Here is a 1,643-nt window from a genome sequence, read left to right on the forward strand (position 1 = left end):
TTCTCACAATGATAAAAAGAGAAAAAATTTCAACTTCAACACAAAATAAAAAGAAAAAAGTAGGGAAAATTTGGAGGGGGGAAAAAAGAAAGAAAGAGAAAAAGAAGCAAATGAAATGTAGCACTATGATTGTGTTAAGTTAAGAGGGGAAAACAAAGCAAACTATTAACAGAATAAGGGGGTTGCTTTTTAATTGAGGGAAGACAAAAAAGAAAAGAAAAAGTATCCAAAGTTTGTAACAGAAGGAACCCAGATTTTTTTTTTTCCTTAATTTTTCTCTTCATCTATTGATTGCAAAAACTGTAAACAGTGATTAACAACATGAAACCCACAAAAATAAAACTAATTTAGATCACAAAGAAAAATCAAAAACCAATTTACAGTAAATCTCCTTTTTTTTTTTTTATTATTATTATTAATATTAATTTTTGTTTATTTTATTTTTGTTTTAAGCTTCAATTTCGAACCTTGAATATTTAATGGAGCCCATCGATATGTCGATCTCGATCAAATTCTCCTCCTCATTGATGTCGTTAATTTCAGCCAACACCTCCACAAGATTCTTCTTTTGAAAATCCGACAGTTTCTGGTAACGAAACGACATGCCGTCCTCGTCCTCGTCGTCGACGTCATCAAACTTATGGCTGACGTAATGTCCGGTCGGGAGAGCGATTTCGATCAAACTTTCCTCGTCGGAAATCGAACCGTCATCAGACCGGTCCGGGTTGTTCGGTTTATACGATCGGTGGTCAAAATACGGCCACTCCACTTCAGATTCCTCGGTGGTCGTGAAATTATCATCCGCACATTCACTCTCCGACAGCAAATCTCCGGTCGTCGGAGCTGACACCGACGAGGATTTCAAGTGATCAGAAAAAAAGGTCAGTTTCTTCTGATCTTCTTCTTCTTCTTCTTCTTGAACTTGTTGTACAAATTTCTGAATAGGAAGTGAATTTCTTTTGGAGATTGAGAAATAAAGCATAGACATAATCAGAGCTATGGAAGTAAGTAAAAAAGATGAGAAAGATCTAAACCCCAAAAACCCCAAACAGAGGAGAAAAAAAGTTAGAGCAATAAACCAGGATAATGGGGTTCTCAAAGGAAGAGTAGTGGCCATTTGATCCTCAAATGTGATTTTCAACTTCATAGACTCAAAAAAGGAAAAGGGGAAAGGGCTTGGCTTGGCTTGGCAATTATTATCAATTACTAAAGTTTAAAAAAAAAAAAAAAAAAAAAAAAAAAAAAAAGTCAAGTTTTTATGGCTCTTTCAAAGGCTTGAAACTAGAAAGAGTAAAAGAAATTAAAAAGGTTGAAGCTTTATGAAGAATTGATGAAATAGAGAAATGGGTAATGCGAAATAATAGATGTAAAGAAGATAGAAGAGAATGTAAAAATGGAGAAGGAAAAAAAAAAGGAAATTTTAGAAAAGAAAGTGTGTGGAGAAATGGTTAAGAAGTAAAGGGAGAAAAACCCATTGTGTTGTTAAGATGAAGAGTTTAGGGTTTTGTAAAGAAATTTGGGATTGTAGTTATTCTGCAAGTTTTTCCCTGGCTTGGGTTTGGTTTAGTTTACAGTTTCATGGAGCATAGAAATTAGAGGAAAGCCATGTGCAGATCTCTGAGCTCACCACATGGCATTTTTCT

The 1,643-nt window shown here is 34.5% G+C and overlaps 1 protein-coding gene across 1 annotated transcript; it reads right to left on the reverse strand.

Moving 5' to 3' along the window:
* Positions 1 to 394: 394 nt before the first annotated feature.
* LOC120089322 lies at positions 395 to 1,142 on the reverse strand. The gene has a single exon (XM_039046757.1). It carries the CDS (start codon positions 1,115 to 1,117, stop codon positions 449 to 451), a length of 669 nt encoding a protein of 222 aa, XP_038902685.1. The 5' UTR covers positions 1,118 to 1,142; the 3' UTR covers positions 395 to 448.
* Between the last annotated feature and the right edge of the window lie 501 nt (positions 1,143 to 1,643).

Source organism: Benincasa hispida, chromosome 10 (genome assembly GCF_009727055.1).
Source record: "Benincasa hispida cultivar B227 chromosome 10, ASM972705v1, whole genome shotgun sequence".
Classification (NCBI taxonomy): Eukaryota; Viridiplantae; Streptophyta; class Magnoliopsida; order Cucurbitales; family Cucurbitaceae; genus Benincasa; species Benincasa hispida.